This window comes from Pseudochaenichthys georgianus, chromosome 10 (genome assembly GCF_902827115.2).
Source record: "Pseudochaenichthys georgianus chromosome 10, fPseGeo1.2, whole genome shotgun sequence".
Classification (NCBI taxonomy): Eukaryota; Metazoa; Chordata; class Actinopteri; order Perciformes; family Channichthyidae; genus Pseudochaenichthys; species Pseudochaenichthys georgianus.
The window spans coordinates 12292578-12315170 of record NC_047512.1 but is presented as its reverse complement, the minus strand read 5'-3'; the positions used below and the strand labels follow the sequence as shown (position 1 = coordinate 12315170).

The window sequence follows — 22593 nt, the reverse complement described above, 5'->3', positions numbered from 1 at the left end:
TTGTTTCATTTATTTTCTGTAGCACTGATGGATGCAGGTCTTGAGATATGTTGTATTATTTCATAAATACAGTTATATTGTAGATGTTTCTGTTAAATCTGAGTTAATATTGTTTTGAATGAAAACTTTAGCTGAATGTTATCTAGTTAATCTATTATTGACTGAAGGACTGTGTATAAGGACACTCGGAGCAACCTAATGATAAAGGAGATAGACAGAGAAAGTTGAAAAATGTGTTATTGTTTGTGATTGGGAGCCGCCACTTCTTTCTCTACAGAATGTAACGTCCATTCAAAGCACCATACACATCAGGTCAGCATGTGTCCAGATGTGTGCTTCAGCAGCAGTTTTACAGATATATGTTGGATACTAACTTGTGTTGCTGCTTTCTCTAACTTTCTAGATTCTTGCTGTGAGGTCCCCGCTGAGCTGAAACCTCATACATAAAACATGCTGCCAACAAATCGCTCTAATGTGCCTCAAACTGCTGAAACTCAGCACGAGAAACCTGCTTGGCAAATGCAGAAAATCATTTTTGGACTACAATGCAAACGACATAATAAAATGACGTCTTAAGTGGCTCCAATTGGCATCGGTGAGTGAAAGGAGCGCTGTTTGTGTGCCAGGCCTGGTGGCTAAATGAAACGAGAGTTCATATTTTAAGGCTTGGATTGCAGCACCAGGAAATACCTGGGAGAGGTACACCTTTCAGGAATCAGATTTAGCAAATCCACAGGAATGGTTGGAAAACTTTTCCCCGAGAAGTCTCTTTCCGTAACATCTCTCCGGGCTTTCTGGGTCCCGTAGGTTCAGGTGCGATTAAAGCCTCCTAACGTGTTAATGATGGGGGAATATTTCATCCTGAGTTTGTCAGTTTTATCCCCCATTAGCAGGCAGGAATGTCCTCTCCGCTAAGAGGCGATTGGTTCCCGTCTTCGGCTATTTACACATTTACAGACAGCACATCCATTTAGGAAACACAGGCGATAACGCTCGAGACATAACAAGGGGGTATAAATCAAAAATGTGCAATGTTTTATCTTTTCATAAACAAATGCTTTAGATTGTCAGACGCTAATCTTTGAAAAACAGAAGTAACACAGTTTAGGGTTTACTGTAGAGGTTGTTTTGGAAAAGTGGAAATCTATGAGCTCTGTAATTTAAACATATTCCAGAAATAATATCCATGAATTAACCACAGAAGTGTAAAAAGGAAAAAGTGATACCGTACTTTAAAATAGGTATGTATATTTATAATTACTTACCACATGTAGATAGCTTGAAACAGTGAAAAAAGGAAGGGAAGCAATATTAGGTATTTTTACATTTATAAAAAGATGTCTTTACATTGACAGGTAGGCAACATATCTAACACCATTATATTGATATACAGTTAAAACAATACACATAACTAGATGAGTTTCACACCAACAAACTGTTCTTTGTTACACTTGTGTCATGAAGTAGATTCAGTTCATAAAGTCACTGTTCGAGGTTTTTCCTGTCTGATGCTAACACTGCCGTTATTTAAAAAAAAAAACTAATACGTGTCCCTTACTGTGTGGAAAGTATAAAAAACACAACTTAAAAAAGACTGGGAGGGAAAACCTCTCCTTTCATTCACAGAATGAATATTGAAAAACTCCCAATTATTATAATAAGACGCTTCACAATGATTGAAGTGTTTGAATTTACACAAAGTCCCAGCAGGAACGCAGATTTGAATTCAGCCTCTTTACCTGAAAGTACGACTGGGCTGCTGTTAGGCCTGAGATTGGGCTGGAACTCTGACTCGCTGGGCATTACTGAATAAACGGTGGGATGATGAAGTCTGATGCAAACCATATGGGCGTAGAAGGTAGAAGGTATTCTGGGGGGATTCCCGCACAGATCCTCAGGTTTACACACAACCATCAGATTAATACTATCCAGAGCTTTTCAATATCTGCAGTCAGTGAAGCAGAAACGTCTCGACATGCTAACTGACTGCAGAGACCCTCTGACCCCCCGGCAACAAAACGGACTTTAATAATATGGAGTGCAGAGAAAACGCCGCCGGGGCAAACAGAAAGTCTGAGGCTTTAGCGTTTGGCTCTCTTGGACGGGGGCTCCTCAGATTTCTGTCCTCCCCGCGTCCGCACAGCAGGGGGGCTGGCCTCCTGTTTGCGGCCCCCCTTCACTGCTACTGCTGCTGCTGCCTGGCCCCTCGTCCCGCTGCAGGAGGGAAACAAGGAACAAGTGTCAGGCCGTTTGTCTAAAGACTCATATGCAGGCCCTGGGAGATGTGTCTCAGTGCACTTGTTTGCAGTGAAGGAATACTTGTTATTGCAACTCTTTTCACGAACAACTCGAGACGGGGCCGGACTTGGTGTGTCCACATTCACTTAAATAGAGAAAATGTGCACGAGACAGATTTCTAAAAGACCCATATAGACTTTAATTTAGTCTGAGATCAAAGACAGAATAAGGAACATTTCTGACTAAATCTTCATGGGAAAAAACAATGGGTGGAATTGGAAGAAAGATGTTCTCAGGGATGTAATTAAAACAAATAATAATACTGTAGTAATGTGAATTAATCATCTCATTTCTTACCTTATATATAAAGCAACTGATAGTGTATCTTTGTTGAAGACACAGGGATATTGTTATTGTAAAACTTAAAAAAATAGATAAAATGTTTAGGTGAGAGGAATTAGGCATTGCGTGTATTATAGTCTCATATTGTAGTCGTTACACAATTAAGAGTGTATAAAAAGTAAAATGGAAAAAGTGAGACTACTTATTGAGGTTTCTATCATTTAACATGACTTACATTTATTAAAACGCATATTAAGTACACAAGCTTCTCACCTGAAATACTGGATTAATAAATAAAAATACTGTTTATATTATCAAATCATAAAAAACGTTACAAGTTCTTTTGATCCTATAGCTTACGTGCAATGCCCAATGTTTGATACACAACAGAGGCCATTCAAAAGTATGTCTTATTTGGGGAGGTATTAACTTAAAAGCTATTTAGAATTTCCGGGAAAGCTTTAGCTCTAATGTTGTCTTTCTCCGAGCGGCGACCTCATAGCGCTCAGTTTTGGTCGGATCCCTCAGAGGAACTCACCGTGTGCCAGCTGCGCTCTCCTCTTGGCCGTTCTGTCGGTTCGCCCGGGTGGAGGGTTTACTCGGCTTGTTCCTGAGGAGCAATCAAAACAAGTATGAACCATAGTGCTAAATCCCCCCCCCCTCACGCTTTCATTGAACAGGATGTGACAGTGATGATGCCTGCTGGGTGTTTCAGAGAGTAAACATTCAGCACTAAAACAACCCTTTCATCTCCACAGAGAGTCTCATCACTGCGACTGCACGATATCAAAGATGGATTATTGTCTGGATTTAACAGCATGTGTTTTGTGACGAGCGATTTTTAAAAGAGTTAATTGGTCTCATTCAATTCTAATGACTTGCTTTTTACTGCAATTACCAAATAATGATGTTACAGTACAGTTTGAATTACGTGGTACGTTTTATAGTGATGTTGTTGTTATTGTGGTGCGTTTGTGTCCATGTTCAATTACTTCTCGGCCTCCAGGCGAGCTGCAGATCGCGTCGTTGCTCTCCTTGCGTTTCTTTTGTCTCCGTCTTCTCTATCACCGTCATCGTCGTCGTCGTCCTCCTCATCATCATTCTGCTCGCTCTCGTCTGCCTTTCCTTCCTTTTTATCTGTGGGTTAGCATGACACTACATTCTAAATTATGTTTTTTATTGCCAAGTCAACATGGATGGTAGGAACTTGCTAGAAACTATAGCGACTCGTCGGTGCTCATCCATAACATTAAGACAAGAATGTACTTGCTAGTGTAAAGCTTAGAATGATAATAAGTATTAATAACAACAAAGTAACAATCATTTGACTTTGTTTTTGTTAGATAAAGCTGTTAATCTCCTCACCTGGGTCCTCGGGGGCTGCCGCTGACTTTGGCGGCCGTCCCCTCCGACCGGTTCTCTTTGGAGTCGCCTCCTCGTCCTCCTGTTCAACCTGGAGAAAAAACAACAAATATTAAAAGTCACAATGTCTGATCAGAGTTTGGAAAAGATTGGGGGAATGAGATATGAGCAGCGCAGAGCCAAAGGGTAAGCAGTTCCACGCTTTTTAAGTTCTTACACAGACAAGTCAGATAGTACGGCGACAGTGAATGATGCACATACAGTGTTAATAACATACAGATGAATATTTAAAGGCCTGAGCGGACAACATACATCGTCTGGTTTCTTCTCGCTGCAGATCTCCTCTTCACTCTCTGCCTGGCTCGCTGCAGGGGACAAAACTGGAAGAAGATAAATGTACAATACAGAGACTTCAATGATCAAAGTAACTCATTTTCATTCTAAAAGGAGGGCTATTTTTTATAACGCACATTTCAGCAACAAGGCAATTCAACATGAGGTGCAAAGAAAACACTGTACTGAAATAAGTATCCAGGCGAGGGCTGCTCGATTATGGCAAAAATCATAATCTCGATTATTTGGGTCAATAATTGATATCACGATTATTAAAAACGATTATCCATTTAATTTGAAAACCTCCATTTATTGAAAAAAAATGTGAACATTATGTTTTTAACAGTTGATTACCCTGAACTCTAAGGATAATTCAACTGAAAAGCTAATAAAAAAATTATCGTTTTATTTCAATTATGTTGTTTTCAGCCAAAATCGTAATTGCGATTAAAATACGATACTTGAGCAGCACTAATCCAGGCCTTGTGTTTTTTATTTAGATACAGTATGCAAGGACCCTTGCTAAAATGACAGAGTAATGATTTATCTTGGATGTGCGTGCTTTCTCACCACTGTCTTCTTCAGGTTGTTCACTTGGTTCCTGTTGACTGGAGTCATTCTTCTCCTCCTCTTCAGCCTGAGTTTCCTGTAAAAGGATCATTGAAATACACATTTAGACACATCAAAAGTTAAAGGTAGGTAAGAATGGAGAAACCAGCTCGAGTGCGCTGGAATTTGAAAATACACAGCCGAAAGAAATCTGCCCCTTCCTTCAGACTTCCTTACAGAGCCCCTCCTCCAACACACACGTTCGTGTGTACGCACATGACCAATGAGTACTAATGAGTACCAATGTGTACGCACATGACCAATGAGGGCACGAGATAAGTTTGTGCCCCGATGGAAGGCTGACAGGCAGGTAGGCCATCCAGTTATTTTAGCCGGGCCGGCTCAGATGATTGGTCGTGCGTTTTACAGCGCCACGGCTTCCACAGATGACATTTTTGTATGTATTTATTGTCAAAGCATTTAATGTATTCATTGCCATCGGGATGTTAAGAGCATTCCATGGAATACAACAAAAAGTGTTTCTGAAGTGAATTACCTACCCCACCTTTAAGTAAATACAGAATTAGGTGGAGGAATTGCAGACCAGGAGACAGCGAAGGTTTTAATCCACAAATACGTCAAAACTCACCTCCACAGATTCCTCCGTATCCTCGGACCTCTTCCTCTTCACCGCTGGTTTACCTGGGATGGAAACATGATGAAAATATGTATCCTATTATCTCTCTCACATACAGGGAACACCCTGAAAATATTTGGTTTTGTTTAACTCATAGCAACGCAGCCAGCCTTCCCCCACGTCTACTACCAATGCCAACATACTCAATCATACTATTTGACAGGCTTTTAGCGGTGATGACAGAAAAATGAAACGTGGTTTACTCTCAACATCATGCTATGAAATGTTCCAGTTAGCTGTTGAGGTTTGGCTCACTTATTCTTTTAGCTTGCATGTAGCCACATCTCGCCAGAAACTCATTCACCATTCATAGCAGGCACAGTGGTGTCAGTCATTTAAAGAAAAGGGACAACAAAACACAAAAAAGACTTGAACATACGTGTGTCAGTGGCGTCTTTGGAGTCGGAGCTTCCTGCAGCGGCAGATTCTTCTGGAACAGTCGACGGCAGAGCGACTTGACTTCCTCGCCGTGTTAATTTCCTCGGTCCACTTTCTTCTTCTGTTGCCTTCAGATTTGAAAAGATATTGTGAAAAACAAGATGAAAATTCAGATACAGCGAAATATTGCTTATTTTGTTAGTGGGCTCAATTATCAGAAATGAAAGAAAAGTGTATATAAAAAGTAGAATTTTTCGAACATCAGGTTTTATTGCCTTATTTTAACCCATTTATATACAAAGGCATTCTCTTAACTTTTATTTGATTGATCAATTTATATTGTGGAATTGTACTTTTCCCTAATTGTAGCTCCTTTTGTTCAATGTTTTAGACTGTACACAAATGTGATTCTGATTCTGATGTTTGTCTTGTAAAGCATTTAGTAACTTAGTTTTGAAAGTGGCTTTAAAGACAATTGATATTATTATCAATGTACATGTTGCATTTCTGTTAACGTACCTCTTCTGTCTCGGTGCTCTTGTCGTCTTTGTTCTCCTCCTTCTTCTGATTATCTGAGGTTGGAAAAAGAACACGAAAGAAAACTCAAATTAATCAACACTTTTTAGCTACACTAGCTTAGAGAAGGACATACAACTGAACCCTTTATAGTCTTTTTATTATAGCTTTTTTGGTACCACTTTACAATAAGACTACCCTTATAAAGGGTTTACGAATAATTAGGTTGTGAATACTTTATAAAATCATTAATAAGCTTTTATAAGACATGAGATAAACAGGGCAACTGTGACCGGTTGCTTGCCAAATAGTGAGCCCACATTTATCTGTACAGCTAAGCCTTATTAGAAATGGTAGTAACTCATTAATAAATGGTGATTTGTTTCACACTTTACAATAAGGCTCCCTTTTGGCAGTTATAAATGTTAGTAACTCGTAAATAAATGGTCATAAAGAGTAGGGTTGCCAGAAACTGACCATGATCAAAATCGATTATTCGGCAGCCCTGGCGAATAATAATCGATTATTCGGACCCCCCCCCCCCCCCCGCGGGAGAAAAAACTAAAAGGAAAAGAAAAAAAAACTCAGACAAAAGGAATTCCGTTGTTTTCTTTACTGTAACATGTATAACAGTACAAACAACAAACAAGCTTGTCATCACAACGACGTGGCCTTGAAGTGAAGTTGGTAATGGCCAGCTGTGCTGCGTCTTTCTCTGTAACCTCTTTGGCGTGCTTCGCACTCAAATGCGAACGCATTGTTGAGGTTGAGCTGTGATAGACCAACGTCTTTTCGCAGAGCTTGCATTTAACTTCCTTTGGACTTGTATGTTCAAAGTAGTTCCACAAGGAGGAACTCTTTTTACCTGCCGGCTGCCGCTTTGTTCATCTTTAGTCGCACGTGTGAGGGAGAGGGGGGGTGGGGGTGGGGTCGGTGTGTAGCGTGCTGCAGCAGCAGTCTGCTCTGCACGCAGGCTTCCTCCAAGTTTACAGTAAAACAAACTGGTGGTGTGACCAATGGCCATTTACAATTATTAATACTATTACTATTATTAGCATATATATATATATTTTGGTTGAAACTAAGCCAGAAAAAAAAAAAAAACATAAATAATAAAAGAAATATATATAATAATAAAAAAATACATAAATAAAATCGATTTTTAAAAATAATATTCGATTATGGAGACTGTAACGAATATTCGAATAATCGAATAATCGCTGGCATCCCTAATAAAGAGATGCCAAGAAACATCAAGATGGATGGGGGGAATCAACTCAGTGAACAACAGATAGGAAGGCTGATGAAGAAGACGAAGTAAGCTAAGTAGCCAATACAAGGCTTAGGCTGGAGCCACACGAGGACCGCTTTCGATACCGCTCGAAAGCGCTGGAGACGCTGTAGTACATATGCCGGGCCTGTAAGTGGCGCTGTAGTCCTGCCACAAAAGCAGCGAAGATGACTTCCTGCGCATGGTTGCCCTTCTGTTTATTCTCCGCTGTGGACGCTCTGGCTCTTTTTCTCCCTCCCCGAGGCAAGCGTTTGCTCCTGCTGTATCTCTCCGGTACTCCACCAGCAGATGAAAAACACCCACCTTTCCGCCTCTTCCAAGGGACGAGTTTACGTCAACATGTCCGTTAAAGTTTAAATCTTCCAGACAAAATTAGAAAAGTGCCGGTGGCCGAACCGTATATATGATAGAGAACTGTAGCAGATACAACCGTTACCGTTCTCGTGTGGCTAGGGCCCAAGTCATCTTGCCAAATAGTGAGCCTGTGTTGATGTATGCTAGAACTGGTTTATAAATGGTTCTCAATGATTAATAAAGTGTTTACAACCTAATTAATAACCTAATTATAAACCCTTTATAAGGGTAGTCTTATTGTAAAGTGGTGCCGCTTCTTTTAATCAATATTGTGCAACAGTGTTCCTCAGGAATACATTAAATTATATTTTCCAGATCCTGATATCTCGACTCAACTTGAATATTTTGGCTAGTGCATTATATCAATGGACTGATATTGCACAATGACCAGGAAGAACAGTTCTCTTCAAAGTGAAATCCTGGATCAGACGTTAACAACAATTGTATTTGCTAATTTTAAATCTTACCAGCAGAGGTGGTTTCCTTGGCAGCCGCTCCTGAGCGCCTCCTCCCGCGGCTCGGTGTCTCCTCTGGTTTCTCAGGTTGCTCCTTCTCGGCCTCCTCGCTGCTTTTGGATGATCGACCCCTGCGAGGCGTCCTGACCTCCGCAACCTTCTCCTGGTCCATTTCCTGAAGGTAACAAGAATCCATGAGCTAATCAGTGTGTAGTCAAAATAAACTTATACAGAAGTCAATTCAAGAAAGGTTTTAAACCCCCCAAAAAAAACACATTGCACCAATTTCATAATTACATGGTGGTTTTAGGAAAAAGGCTGCGTTTACCTCAGCAGACGGTTGCTCTTTACTTTCATTTTCATCCCTCTCATCACCTGATCAGGAACAGAAAACAAGTGAACACATGAAACTCATCCCAAAGGCAGATACATTTTATGAAGTGCGCTCTTCAGTGGAATCAAAATGTTATCTACTGACTGGATATAACATTTAAAAAGGTTTCTATTTAGTTGGATAGCTCATAACCGGCAGTGGCTCTGTCAGTAAGGGCGTGGACTGTGAGCCGTAGGGTCGCCGGTTCAAGTCCCCGACCAGACCTAAAATATGGAGTGTGGACTGCTACTTGGAGAGGTCCCAGTTCACCTCCTGCCCTGCCGTGGTGCCCTTGAGCAAGGCACCGGACATCCCCCTTCCCTCCCCGGGCGCTGTACAATAGCTGCCCACTGCTCCTAGTACTAGACTCCTGGTACTAGGATGGGTTAAAAGCAGAGAACACATTTCACTGTGTGTGCTGTGGGACCATTAAAGAGGGTTTCATCCCTCCCTATTCTCTCTTAACACATTAATTTAAACTTATCATTGCAACTCTAATGTCTTAAGCTAAATGTTTAGTTTTTCACATGTAATGAAAATATAAAATCTTCGCCAGAAACTTTGATGAATTATAGGCTTTGAATCTTGAAAAGTGGGCGAGGAAAGAAAATCTCACCAGATTCCTTCACTGCGGCAACTTTCTGAGTGGACAGCTTTCGCTTACGTCTTCCTCGTCCCTCCGTCTTCTCTTCCTATGACACAAGATAAGAGGTTAGGACACTGCGTCCACACCTACATTTATCAAATCTGTAACGCAGCGTCCACACGGCGGCGTGCGTTGAAGCTAGCCAGTGGGCATGTCTGAAACTCGACCAACAACCAATCACATGAACCTCCCGCCCCGGACACACAAGCACGCGGTTTGATTGGCTAGAGCTTGTATTGGCATATGATTTGATTGGCTGACGCTTCCGTCGAGCAACGCGAGCAAAGCAAAGCGAGCAAAGCAAAGCGACAGAACCACAATGTTCGGCAAAGCGTGACGTCACACCATTCAAAGTGGACGGGCCGTAAGAGCCACATTGTACACAAACTGTTGCATTACCTTTTCTGACAGATCGGACCCCTTCTCATCTTCCTGGCTGTCTGTACTGGAGACATTACCTGAAAACACAAACAAAAATGGCTGACCGACAGAGGAGTTGATGACACATGGCTCAAATATCTTATTTAAAAGGCAGCAGTTGAGGAAAAATTGTATGATACAAAAGTCACATGACTCACTAATTTGTTTGACCAGTACGGACTGACCCACTGATCCACTTTCTCTGATCTCCTCAGTCTTCTGCGGTGCATTGTGTTCCATCTGGATATCATTTACAGAGCAACAAAAGGATTTGGATCAGATAATATCATTACATTGCATTTAGCTGACGCTTTTATCCAAAGCGACTTACAGTGCATTCGACCAAGAAGATACAAACTTGAAGAAAACAGAATCATATAAGTACATCAGGTTTCATAGAGCCAAAACATTTCAAGTTCTACTTAACAGGCTTTAGATAAGCCAGTCCTTTGTTAGTATATAAGTGCTTTGTTAGTAATTGTATTGCTCGAAGTGGAGTCGAAAGAGATGAGTTTTTAGTCTGCGCCGGAAGATGTGCTAGCTTTCTGCTATCCTGATGTCAGAGGTCCCCGGACCTTATTTCGGAAAAATTATGTATTGAAGTCAATGGCGAGAGAAAATGTATCTTTCGATGCCGTTTGAATTTGTGCCACGAATTACACATATGATGTTTGTCAATTTAAAAGATAATTTTGCAAGTAACAAAAAAAATGTTTTGCCGTAAAACTTTGAAGTAAGACTTTTTTTGTGTGAAACCGCTCAATGAACTACATCTCTGGTCTCGCACAACAACACACGTCACCAACACCAAGATGGCCGTCACTACTGTCTTGCCAAACAAGGGGTTGACTACCATCACCACAATGAAACACATCCAGAAGAATGTCATGCAAAGCTGCCTGCCTGCCTGATCTTTTTAATGTTCAATGTTTACCATTTGTGCAGATAGCATGAAGTAGAACAGATCGCCGATGCTAATGTAGCGATAGCGTTAGCATGTCTCCCCCGGGCATCCGGGCTTAAACGGTGTATTATAGAATGATCACACCGGTGTAACAGTACTCTTCAAAGGGTTCACGAAATATGACTACTACTCTTACCGTTTAACATTTTGGGTTACTTAAAAGGGACCTATCATGCAAAATGCACCTTTGTACGTCTTTTATACATGAATATGTGTCCCCGGTGTGTCAGAAAACACAACCCTCTCTCTTTTCCTCCATACCCAAAATCTCTAAAAACGGGGCTTCAGTGACGAGGAGCTCCGCTTATATGGCCAACTATCCACCAATCAGGGGAATGAGAGGTTGCCGTGGCATGGTAACAGCATGGTAACATGACGCTCGTAACTCGGCCCCTCCTTTGCAGGGGGCGTGGTCAGCTGCAGCGCATGCAAAGACAGGGTGGAGGAGAGCAAAATAGAGCGAAATGAGGCATGGCTAAAATGCATGATCTGGTCGGTATTTTGAAAAAGAAAACGTATAAATATACCTTATATAGGTATGGCCCTACAATATTTTATTCAAATATAGCATGATAGGTCTCCTTTAATGTTACTTCATGTTAAGGTTAATACAAATGACAAGGCTAAGGCTGTAATGCTAACTAACGTGCTCACTTACGCGACTCTGGAATTTGTAGTCTTTCTAGTTGCGTATTTTCTAGTTCTAGTCTTAGTTTTAAGACAAACTGTGACTTTTTTGACATGGAAATGATTTTTTAAGATTGACAAACATCATATGTGTAATTCATGGCACAATTCAAACGGGATCGAAAGATACGTTTTCTCTCCCCATTGACTTCAATGCATAATGTTTCCGAAATAAGATCCATGGGTCGGAAGTAGATGGGCGGGACTTCGCCTCTGAGCTCATTCCACCATTTTGGAGCCAGGATAGCAAACCGACGTGTTTTTGCTGATGGGAACTTGGGTCCCCCTCGCAAGTGCGGGTGCAGCGAGCCGTTTGGCTGACGCAGAGCGGAGCATGGGGAAATGTTACAGGTGGTTTACATCTGAACAGAGTGAGCGTGACGGAGGCGAACACTTACAGTTTGTGGCTCACTCTTTTCTGTGGTAACGTTTCCTTCCTCCACTGTCTTACTCTCAGCTTCACCTAGTGGTGAAAAGAAGCAGTGTTAAAGATGGTGCCTACAGTATTAAGAATGTCTGTCAAAGTTAGATGAGAAAACATCTTACTCTGATCTACATCCATCTTGTCCTGGTCGTCATCAGCTACCACTTCCTCGGCCTGTTTTACAATAGATAAACGAGTTTAGTTTTGTTTACAATTAAACAAATACAATATATTAATGGTACCTCACCTTCGGGCTCGTCTTTGCGTCTACAACCTCTGCCTCAGTTTGCTCTAAAATAACGGTAACATGAAAAGTTAACAGTCAGATTAACACATCTTTGACTTTTTTACAAGAATGTTTTCAAGCACTCACCTTGTTCAGTGGAAACTTCTGAGACTTGTTCAGTGGGAATATCTGAGGCTTGTTCCGTGGTATCAACTGCAGCAGTGCTTTCATCTGTGGTTTCTCCAACTTCTTCTGACACTAAAGTACTAGCATCTGAAATATCGTAGACAGTCAAATTAAATGAATGAGCATCGTCAGGCTGAAACACAGCTGATGCTTAGTCAAAAAGGTATTTTACCAAACGACAAACTGAGTGGTAATCATTACAGTAAAACGTTTACCTTCGTTGGTAGTTGATGCTGATGCCGGTGCCGTGTTTCCATCCAGCTGTTTCTCAGGAGCGATTTCTGAAGTTTTAGCTTCATCCATATTTGAAATAGATTGATTTGAAGTAGTTTCATCATCCTGTGTAGAAGCAAAATTGTGATTTTCCAAAGCACAATAACACCTTATAAAATGGTACTTTGAAAAGTAGTAGAAATGTACCAGGTCATTTGAAAATAGGAGCAAATGGAAACCAAAGGAAGAATGTTTTTATCCATAAACAGCAACAAAAAGAAGGCAACTTAATTTGACAATGTGGAAAATGCTCTTACCTGTGGAGCAGGAGACTCCTTTCCTACATCCTTTTCTTTCTCTGAACACTCAGACACATCTGTAAGAGAAACATGTTTCTATTTAGGAAACCTCCCGATATGTTTATGTAGTAAATAATGCCCACATTTTCCCACTGTTCTGTATTTACCTGCAGTGCTTGGTTCCTCAGCTTCAGCAGCTGGAGACGGTTCAGCTTCAGCAGCTGGAGGCTCAGCTTCAGCAGCTGGAGACGGCTCAGCTTCAGCAGCTGGAGACGGCTCAGATTCAGGAGTTTCCTCCAGTTGTCGGGCCGTCTGACTTTCCTTTGGGGCCTCCCCTTTATTTGGGGGAATTATTTTGGAGGCACCTTTAGGATCCATGGACAGCAGAGTGAGAGCGGCCTCCTTCATCAAATCAGCGTCCTGCAGGAGGGTCTCCGGCTCCTCGGGGGGGAGTCTGGCCTCGGCTGAAGCACAGACGTCCATGAGAGCCAGCAGGGCGTCGGCCTCGGCGGGCAGGACGGGGATCTCGCTGAGTCGGGACTCTGTGTCGCCCTCGGGGGGCTCGGGGGTGATGTCGCTCAGTGCGTCGCAGGTATCGTCTGAGTAGGGGGTGGTGACGGGGTCCGAGTCGGTGCTGGTTTCCTGCAGAGGGGAAGGTTTCTTCGGCTGCTCCTCTGCGTCGAGTGAGGACACTGAAGATTTGTCCGATTTGTCTTCTCTGGGGGTTTTCTTCTCCTCCTCGTTATCGTCCGTCTTTTCTGGGACTTTGTCTTTCTTCTCTGTTTTTTTCTTTGCAGTCTTGATTTCAGATTTCTCCTGAGGAGGCTCCTCTGAAACCTTTGGCTGTTCCTTTACCTCTTTTCTCTTCTCCTTTGACGCCTCAGGTTTTGCTGCTGAACTCTGAACTTTAATATCCGTCTTCGATAACGATGGAGTCTTTGTTTCCTCTTTAGATTTAGATTTAGATTTATCCACGGTTCTAACTTTTTCGGTGGCCTTGACTCTTTTTGAATCTTTGTCCATCTCAGAGCCAGACTTGATTGATCTCTGGCTGTCTTGATCTGCTTTGCTCTTCTCCTTCTCGCTGTCTTTACCTTCAGTTTTAGATTTGGGTTTGTCTCCTGGCCTGTTCTCAGTGTGGCTCTTTGACCTTTTCAGGACTTCCTTTGAGGGTTTCTCTTTCCTCTTGCTGCTGTCGGACCCCGGCTCCAGGTCTGACCGGTCCTCAGAAGAGCCGGCAGAATCGTGGCGGAGCAGCTGCTTGAATTCACTTTTCGCTGAAGCTTTCTCCCCCTTGACCTTGTCTTTACCCTTTTCCCTTATCTTGTCCTTCTCTGTTTTAACAGTATCAATAGATGGAGCTCTTACCTTCTTGACAGCAGCATCTTTAGGACCCTCCTCTGCCACAGCTTCTGACGACTTCCCCTCTCTAGTAGTCCCGGCCATTTTCTTCTCACTTTTAATCTTAGGCTTCTTCTCCCCTTTGTCTTCAGAGGACACTTTAATAGTTTCCTTCTGCTGAGATTCCTCTGCCTGCTGTTCTGATTTTTTATCCTGCTTTTGTTTGAGTTTGAAACGTTCACCTGACAAGCTGCGTTCTTTGTCTTTGCGTTCTTTAGGGTGCGGTTCCTTACGGGACAACCGATCAAATTTCCCACCGGTGCGTGGTTTGAGGGTCTCTTGGGAACCTTGCTCCAGCTCCAGGATGAAGGAGTGAGTCCGGCTTTTTTCTGAGAGCTTTTTGGGTTCACTGGAGTCTTCTGAGACGCTGCCGCTCATCCTTCTGTTCCTCTCCTCAGACGAAGCTGATTCTGATAAATTTCTCATTAATTTCGGTTGTGGAGGCTTTAAAGGTGTAGGTCTCAATTCCTGATATTAAAACAACAAAACAAAAAGGACGCTTGTTACATCCCAGCAATCCTGCTCCCTATGATATAGTTTTATTCATGAAGTCTTTCACATACCGCTTTCTTGGATCCTTCCGTATCTCCTCTCTTTCTGCTTGAAACATCTCCATCTTTCCTAAAGGGAGAAATCATTGAATGCATTTATATATTGTGTATACTTTGGTTGTTTTGTTTGTCATCAGCAGCGTTAACTACCTTGAGTCGAGCTTCCTCTTCCTGTTGAGAGCCATTTTTTTCTCCAGAACTTTCCTTTCCTTGCGAGCCTCTTTGGCTCTGGGGAGGTTCTGCATTTTTTGATCTGTACAGGAAACAAACCCTGATAAATGGTAGTTCTCAGTTTGGAGGAACATAAAAACAAGATTTTATTAAAACATAAGATGAAAGTACCTTGTTCTTCGGCCTGTGCTGCTTTCTGTTTACGCCTCTCTTCCATTCGCTCTCTGTTCTGTTGTCTCTTGAGCAGCCTTTCCTCTTTGTCCTTTGCCTATGAGAGAAAGGTTGAAGGACAAACATGACAGAAAAGTACATTTAAAACAATTCTGTGTTGTTTTAAAGCTCACGATCAACTCATTTGCCAAGTAAATCCTTTGATTTAACTGTCAAAGCAGTAAAGCAAAGATGCTCTGCTAACACCATGCCTTCAATGTCAACATTAACAAAACTCACCACAGATTTTCTTCGTTCTTCCACAGTGACTTCATCATCCGAGTCGCTATAGTAACGGGAGTAAAGGAAGGGCTTGTGAACGTAGGCCTTGCGGCGAGGTTTGCACTCCACTTCTTCTGCGTCTGTCGGCTTCTTCTCTGCATTCTCATCTTGATCTGAGGCAAGATGAACTGAAACATGAGACTCTAACATAGAGACAGGGTTGAAAATGCAATGTTTGGTAGTAGCGACCACAATTAACACAGGGATGAAGGATTCAGACCATCTGACGGAAGCTCCCCCTCCTCAGAAGAGTCCGACAGCCCGTCGTCTTCACTTTGTTCCTCAAAGGACGACAGGTCGCTGGTGTGGACGGAGCTCACTGTGATGTCACTCAGCCCGTCCAGGTCAGAGTCCTCCAAAAAGTATTCTGCAGGGCAAAGATACATCAATATTTAAACTAAAATCCAGCAAAAACTGCAATTCCTACTGACATATAAATGGTTAGCATTGAGATAACCTTTTGTTATCTGCTGTAATAACTCATATAAGGAAATAAAGAGAACAACACAACAGCAGTGCATCAAATATCCACAAAAAAAGTCCCCGTTTTCCAAAATGTAATTATTATTATGTTACTGAAGTTCAGTGGATTATCTATTGCGTTAGGCATACAGATGTTTGCACCATACACATCTGGACAATGATAGAATTGTTTTATAAGTTCTGAAAAAAGGAAATCCAGAAAATGCCCATCACAGTTTCTTAAAAAGGTCCTCTTTAAATTATACACCCAATGATGCAAAACCATAACAATATATTAATTGTACAATGACATAAAACTAGATAAATGTAGAAAATCTTCGTAACAGTTAGTTTTCTGTCGCTGGACTACTACTCAACTAATAATTTCTGCTTGATCTTTTATCTACCAGAAGAAAATGAATATAAAAACCCTGATTGCTAACACGTGGTTTTATCAAGATATATTATTATGCATGCTGACTAAATCACAGTGTAACAGGAAGTGCATACAGAGAGTACAACAGCTCACCTTCTTTAATCCTCTCCCTGGCTTTCTGCTTATCCTGACTTGGGGATTTCAGAAGATCTTCATCCTGCTTCTCCTCCGTGGGTTTCCCAGTTGTTTGGCTTGCATCTTTTTCCTTCTCCTCTTCGGTCTGTTCCAGAGTTCCTGACTCCTCCTCTTCCATCTTCACCTCCTCTATTAACCCCTCTTTTCCCAGATCCACCTCTTCCTGCGTGTCCTCCGTCTTCACTTCTAGAGCCTGAACCTCTGAAGCCAGCTCCTCTTCCTCGTCCTCATGGTGGCTGTCCCCTTCCTCAACAATACACATGTCCTGCTCGCCCTCCTCCCCCATCATGGGCTCATCTCTACGTCCTCTATCGGTGCTCGCCCTCACGCTGGCCTCATGGTTTAGAGAGGTTATGGTGTCCAGGATGGACATGGCGTCGCTGGCTGCCGTGGTAGTTGGAGCAGATGACGAGGCTGTAAAAAATATGATGTTGCATTTTAACTATGTAAGTGTGAGCCTTTTTATTTTAATGGTCTCCTAATATACTATTTTTAGGCCTCAGATATATATAAAAATATAAAAAACATGTCTATGAAGTGTTTTGCTCAAAATACCAAACTGAGATGGGGGGGCTTTTTTACACATACTCTCTCCAGTACAGCGTTAGCTCTGAGTGTTAGCGATGCTTGCTAATGTAAACAAAGATCATATGACTTCCAAAACACGTCGCACATTGTTTCTGATAGGGCCGTGGGTCTAAAGCCAGCCCACATCTCCGATATTACGTCACATCGGCAGCAAATCTGGATCAGCTCCGTTGTACCCCCGTTTTTAGAGATATGGGTACGGAGGAAAAGACAGAGGGTTTTGTTTTCTGTCACTCTGTGAGTTCACTGGCACACCGGGGACACATATTTATGTATAAAAGACATCAAAAAGTGCATTTTGCATCATAGGAGACCGTTAACTTTTGTGAGAAATTCATCATGTTATTTATCATGGTTGACTGATGGATCAAAAGCGGTGTACCTTGCTCAGGAATGCTGATGTCTGGTTTGATCTCAGCTGAAGGCGGTGGTGGCGGCGGCTCCTCCTCCGAGCAGCTGCCAGGGAACAGAAACTGACGAACCACCCTCTCCACCTGCGGCCTAAAGATATGGTTGACTTTGGGATCCACCGTCTGGGCCACAATCCTGTCCACCCCCTGCTCCAGCATCCCAGATCTAAGAGGAACAGTTTCATTTTCTAAGTAAAACTAGTTTAAAACAACATAACGCAAAAAATACATAGCCATTCCTGAAAAGCATAAGCTGATTTAAATAATAGAAGGTGGAACATGTATAATTCTCCTCTCTCACTTACTGCAGCACAAGTTGTCTGATGTTGTTTCTCAGCTGGTTCTTGTTCAAATGAGGGCTCCATGTGTGGTTAGAAAGGTGATTGGACACAAAGTTGTCCACTCTTTGTTTCAGGTTCAAGTAAGCTGGCTGCAGGAGAAGAAAACAACAACATGATCACAGTGGAGAAGCTACTTTTGCATGTTTACTAAATACTTACTTCTCTTTTAGTACATCAAATGTAAGTGGTTAACTTATCTTCTGAAGTAGCCACTGGTATAGTTAAATACATTGAATTGTAGTAAGAAAATAGTTATGATGAAATTATGTGAAGTACACTACTTAAACACAATGTTTTACTACTTTGTACTTCCACTCCTACTACTACAATTCAGAGGTAACACTTTACTCCATTACATTTATTAAGTACCTTTAGTTACTTTCGATAGATTTTGTTTTATGAAGTGAAATATAGACAACACTTAAATAAGACTTTAGTTACACCTGGAGTAACATTCACAAGCTACCTAACATTTAACAGTTGTGATAAACACATGAATGCATCACTCATTATAACCAACACATAAACAATATGTTATAATAATATGAGCCAATCTGCATAATGAGTACTTTTAGTGTTGGTACTTTAAGTATACTTGTTGTACTTTAACTTGAGTAACATGTTGAATACAAGACTCTTACTTGTCCTAGACTGTGGTATTTCCACTTTTAATTAAGTATAGGATCATCTGAGTACTTCTTCCACCTAAAGTGAGGAGTAGCTTTGGTGACCCAATACAGATATCTACTATCAATGTACCCTAAAAAAGATTCACATGTTGACGCTACATTACCAGTTATATAAGACAGTAAACAGTTACACATTATTAGACGTTATGACTGTTTCCTTACCTTTGTGTCAACGTCTGCCAGGCAGTCCCTCCTGAACTGGTCGAAGAGACCCTGAGTTTTTAAATGATTGACGATCATGGAGACCAGCTGTGGGTCTCCGGGCGGTAAACCTGCCATGTCTGAATCTAGTAAGCGTTATCTTGCACTCGGTTAAATAAAATTAGGCAATAATGACAACCACATGAGGATATATCCGACTTGAACGGCCCAGGCTTCTGTTATGGTTTGTGCAGTTCGAAGCGGGTTTGAACCGGAAAGAAAAAAACGGTTGGCTTCCACTGAACCGGAAATGCTTTGAAAGGGATGACTTGCTTACCTAAATAAAAGCTTGTAACACTATTACATTTTCCGTGAAACGAGTTAATTACCGCTTTATTTTTGCACACATGCCTGAAACAGATTTCCATGATAGTTTATAAAAGTCAGTGTCGGAAATGGTCTTGATTCAGCGTTATGGATTTATATATCCTTGTTGAACTCAATGAGATTGAATGACTAAAGGGAAATTAGTTATTTCTTGTTATTTGGCGACATCCAGTGGTTTGAATGATTATTGCAGCAAGAATAATCCACATTTCATTTACACATTCACTCATGAATCGATTTGTGTTTTTAATTGAATAAGGTAAACACAACTTGTTTCCGAAGTTAGCGAGGCTAAGTAACGAATAATTATGTGTGCTTTCACGGTATAATATCATTGTAACCTTGCGAGGTGATTGGCTCTGTCCATTGTTAGTCGCGGCGTGATTGGCTCAGGTCCAGTCTACATTGGATAACGAGTATAGATTGGATGATGATATTGGAAATTGAATTTTGACAGAGAACAAAACAAATTCTGGCAGCGGTGGGATTTGAACCCACGCCTCCGAAGAGACTGGAGCCTTAATCCAGCGCCTTAGCAGCCTGGTCTAATTACTACTCACCATTGAATACCATCATGGGTAGGAAAAACAACTCAACACCATCCTTTATAGAATCAGAGGGGGCATACGTCACTAGACCACTAGATATTGCCAATTATTTTAATAACTATTTCATTGATAAAGTGGAGAAGCTAAGGCAGGGAATGCCAAAATCTAGCTGCGAGTCGTCCTACGTTAATATTAGAGAACGTATTATGAAAAATAAAAATTGCACCTTTGAGCTGGGTAAAGTTAGGACAAAAAGTTATTGTTGGCAATCAATAATGATAAACCACCAGGTATTGATAACTTAGACGGTCAGCTATTAAAGAATGTAGCCAAGTTCATTGCTGCACCCATCTGTCATATGTTTAACATAAGTCTGGAAGATGCCCGCAAATCTGGAAAGTAGCTAAAGTTATTCCACTCCCTAAAAATGCAAAGAATGCCTTCACTGGCTCTAACAGCAGACCAATAAGCCTGTCACATGTTCTAAACAAACTACTTGAAACAATTATATTCAATCAAATAGAATGCTATTTTTCTGTTAGCAGTCTGATGAGTGAGTATCAACATGCGTATAGAGAGGGTCACTCAACAGCCACAGCATTATCACAAATGACAGATCAATGGATGAAAGAGATTGATGTGAAGAAAATGGTGGGAGCAGTACTATTAGATTATAGCGCTGCCTTTGATTTGATAGACCATAGAATTTTACTTGACAAATTGGAGTGCTATGGTTTTGCCCCAAAGGCGATATCATGGCTAGAAAGCTATCTATATAACAGAACTCAAAGTGTATACTTTAATGGCAGTATCTCTAGTGCTAGATGTGTTGCAAGTGGAATTCCACAAGGAAGTTCACTATGTCCTTTACTCTTCTCAATCTTTACAAATGATTTTCCATTAGCTCTTGAAAAAGCACAAGTCTCTATGTACTCGGATGACACGACAATATATACACAGGCTCCCACAATCGGTGAGATAACTGATATTCTGAACAAAGAACTGAAAACAGTAATGGAATGGGTGACCAGCAACAAATTAGTGCTCAACATTCAAAAAACAAAAAGTATTGTATTTGGCACAAATTACATACTAAGGTCTAAACCGCAGTTGAATCTGATGCTGAATAATGTAGAGGTTGAGCAGGTGGAGGAAACAAAGCTCCTGGGACTCATCCTAGTGAACAATTTATCATGGACGAAACACATAGTGTCAGTGGGGGCAAAGATGGGGAGGAATATATCTGTCATCAAGAGGTGCTCAGTGTTTTTACCACCGCAACTGACAAAACAAGTCATTGAGACTCTAGTCCTTTCACAACTGGACTACTGCTCAATGATCTGATCAGGGGCAAACAAGAGGGACCTGGGAAAGCTGCAATCAATCAATCAATCAATGTTTATTTATATAGCCCAATATCAGAAATGTTACATTTGTCTCAGTGGACTTCACAGTTTGTACAGAATATCAGTATGACAATACGACACCCTCTGTCCTTAGACCCTCACATCGTACAAGGAAAAACTTCCGGAGAAAACCCACAGTTTAAAGGGAAAAATGGGAGAACCCTCAGGGAGAGCAACAGAGGAGGGATCCCTCTCCCAGGACGGACAGACGTGCAATAGATGCCGTGTGTAAATTGAAAAGATAATACATTTGCAACATGGGTAGTCCAAATGTTTGGAAATGCATGTGTGTATAATAGGAAAATGAATCCACGAGAATATCCATCCAGGACCGATGATCCAGGACCACAGCCACGACTCGCGATCCACGACTCGCGATCCAGGGCTCGCGATCCAGGACACAGGACCGCAGGATCATCCATGACTCCGGATCCCGGCGTATATAGACACCAACATGCCACAAGAGGTTGCTATCAAATCCCTAAAGCCAAAACAGAGTCTATGAAGAGCACAGTGCTGTATAGAGCCATGGCTGCATGGAACACACTGCCAGATCAGATTCCTAAAGAAACAACTAAAGCAAGCTTCAAAAGACGATTGAAGAGGCATCTAGAAGCCCAAAGATTGTAAATTACACAAGCAGCAGACAGGTTATGGTAAACATACAGCAGCACACCGATTCATATAGGTTTTTTAAACACATGCAGGAATATGGTACTTTCGCTAACATAGACACACACACAGCCTTTCACAGTTATGATGAGGATTGTATTTGTTTAGTTTGTTTTTACTCTAAAAGAAGCGAAGGGAGACATTTGTAAAATCACTATTATTATTTATTATTTTTTCTTTCCAAGGAAATGGGGAATCAGAAAATAAGCTGTATGTGATGGTTGATATGAAAGTCACTGTTTGAAGGAAAATTGATTTGATTGATTTGTATCATTGTCTTGTAATGTACTGTCGAATGTCATGTTTTATGTTATTTATGGACCCCAGGAAGATTAGCTGTTGTTATGCACCAGCTAATGGGGATCCTAATAAACTATAAACTATAAACTCACAACTCATTCAGTCTGGCTCCAGCAACCCCAAGCGTCTGTTCTCCACCTTCAGCAAACTTCTCAAATCCTGTGACAACGCCACCTCATCCTTCACCACCGAACAGTGCAACTCCTTCCTTTCGTTTTTCCAAACCAAAATCAGCAACATTTACAGCAATCTGACACCCTCATCAGCACCCCCCACCTCCCCTCCTGGCTCCCCCCCCCCTTCACCACAGCCCCTGTCCCACTTCTCCCCTGAGACCCCCAAGCAACTGTCCGACTTCATGACTGGAATTAACTCCACCTGCACACTTGACCCAATGCCCTCCAAATTTGTTAAAGAGAGCCTCCCTGCCATCTCCCAACTCATCGCCACCATCATTAACTCCTCCCTCAGATCTGGATCAGTTCCCCCCTCTCTCAAACTGGCTGCTGT

The 22593-nt window shown here is 41.6% G+C and overlaps 1 protein-coding gene across 1 annotated transcript; it reads right to left on the bottom strand.

Annotated features, from left to right (window-relative positions):
• Positions 1–1311: 1311 nt before the first annotated feature.
• Positions 1312–19029, bottom strand: bod1l1 (biorientation of chromosomes in cell division 1-like 1). The gene is made up of 30 exons (XM_034093494.1): positions 18792–19029; positions 17905–18029; positions 17572–17765; positions 16560–17015; positions 15789–15935; positions 15527–15681; positions 15248–15344; positions 15056–15158; positions 14918–14975; positions 13121–14822; positions 12972–13030; positions 12657–12780; positions 12403–12528; positions 12277–12320; positions 12152–12203; positions 12004–12068; positions 10113–10194; positions 9934–9992; positions 9505–9580; positions 8844–8890; positions 8528–8690; positions 6419–6471; positions 5901–6027; positions 5474–5526; positions 4846–4921; positions 4255–4322; positions 3946–4033; positions 3573–3717; positions 3119–3190; positions 1312–2214 (listed from the first exon to the last, which is right to left on the bottom strand). Exons 1-30 carry the CDS (start codon positions 18906–18908, stop codon positions 2082–2084), a joined length of 4866 nt encoding a protein of 1621 aa, XP_033949385.1. The 5' UTR covers positions 18909–19029; the 3' UTR covers positions 1312–2081.
• Between the last annotated feature and the right edge of the window lie 3564 nt (positions 19030–22593).